Genomic DNA, 1772 nt, shown 5'->3' on the forward strand with positions numbered 1-1772 from the left:
GTGTGTGTGTGTGTGTGTGTGTGTGTGAGTGTGTGCGTTGCAGGTGGAGACATACCTGACGGTGGCAAAGTGTCGGCTCTCTCCAGAAGCTAACTGCACCCTGTAGCCCCGCCCCCAACATATAGTCCCGCCACGGTATATGATGTCACATCCTGTGTGCTCCATAGCCTAGCCTCCATATAATCTGACTCCGCTAACTAGTGTTAGCATTAGCTTCAGTGGTTCTTTGCTGATGATGAAATGTTTTCCAATGACAACAGCAAGTGATGTCATGCATGCCTGTAAAATAAAGCTGTGTAGCATTCAGGGGCGTCTCTGTGTCTCAGTTTTAATTTGTTGCTGAAACAGTCTTCTACCAGTTTGCCCCCGGCCTCCACGCTGTTCGGTATTCACCGGCTGTACTCGGCTGCTATCGGGTCGGTTATCTCCGCCCCCGGCCTCCACGCTGTTCGGTATTCACCGGCTGTACTCGGCTGCTATCGGGTCGGTTATCTCCGCCCCCGGCCTCCACGCTGCTCGGTATTCATCGGCTCTGCTCGGCTGCTAACGTTTGTTATCTCCGCCCCCGGCCTCCACGCCGCTCGGTATTCATCGGCTGTGCTCGGCTACTAACGGTCGGTGTGTTCAAATCTTCGGCCGCAGCTCCTCCTGGAGACTGAAGTAAAGAAAGAACCGACAGAAAAGAGGGAAACAGACGACAAGAAGAGATATACGGAGTGTGGTAGCGGAATGACGGTGCTGCAGGAACCTGTCCAGGTACTAACACATCTTCACGTCGTTGTCATGTGTCTATGGAGCCGTTCCAGCGGCCTCGGCGGCCGGTCCGGTCCGCGGTGTGAGAGCCTCTCTCCGCCACAAGGCCCCGCAGCCCGCCGCAAGCTATCCGGGACGGCTTCGTAAAACCCCGATAATTACACTGAGGTTTGGTCTGCCGGGCCCGTTGGTTCAACACTGTAGCACACCTTGCTAGTTCAGATACCTGAGGTCGGTTCAGGTTTTAGGTTTTTGGTGGATTCGGTACAAATTAAACTAAATGGAGTCCTTGTTTATATTTGGGGATTTTCTTGATGTTTCTCGTCGCATCGGCACAGACGGAATCCCCATCCTGGGTTTCGGTGACGTTAAAAACATTATCCCGGCCTGTGGGTCGCAGTGTTAGCTAACAGCCAACTGGTATTAAAGTTGATATTATACGCGAACCAACCGTGTGTACGGGCCGGGTTGGGTGGTTAAAGGTATTATAATAATCAGCCAGATCTCAAATGGAGTTCTGTATTATTAGCATAGCTAATGTTGCGATGCTAACAGTGGAGCTAACGCTAGCTGAGAGGCTTCAGTAAGCAGAAGTTCACCTTTTTAAAGGTTAAACGTTAACATAAACGGGTTAGAAGAGAATTAAATCTAAATTAATTAAAATGAAAGTGTCTGACTGCAGAGCATCCGTAGTCTCTCTGGTGTAAGCCTTTCTCTGCTAACATGCTAGCTAGCTGCCGGTAACATGAAGAGTGTTAGCCATCAGCTGTTAGCTGCCATGTCAGAATAAACAGTTAAAACGTACTGCAGTGACGTCAGTACGAATATGTGCTGGACAAACTTGACGTCATCGCTACATTTGTGACATCATCAACAGAAATTTACTAGCTCTGAGTTCATGCAGCAGTTTGTTTTTATTAGAGAAGATCAACAGAATCTGTTCTGTCCAATCACAGAGCAGGATGATACCTGTCTCACTGATGATACCTGTCTCACAGAGCAGGATGATACCTGTCTCA

General features: G+C 49.3%; 1 protein-coding gene across 1 annotated transcript in view; it reads left to right on the forward strand.

The window, feature by feature from the left end:
- The first annotated feature begins 512 nt into the window (after positions 1-512).
- LOC117941307 (cell division cycle protein 27 homolog) overlaps positions 513-1772 on the forward strand; it is a 2505-nt gene continuing 1245 nt past the window's right edge. Inside the window, exon 1 of the mRNA XM_034866375.1 lies at positions 513-756. Within this exon, the coding sequence (XP_034722266.1) occupies positions 730-756 (27 nt within the window). The 5' untranslated portion in view covers positions 513-729. The remainder of the gene's footprint in view (positions 757-1772) is intronic.

Source organism: Etheostoma cragini, unplaced genomic scaffold (genome assembly GCF_013103735.1).
Source record: "Etheostoma cragini isolate CJK2018 unplaced genomic scaffold, CSU_Ecrag_1.0 ScbMSFa_528, whole genome shotgun sequence".
NCBI classification, from domain to species: Eukaryota; Metazoa; Chordata; class Actinopteri; order Perciformes; family Percidae; genus Etheostoma; species Etheostoma cragini.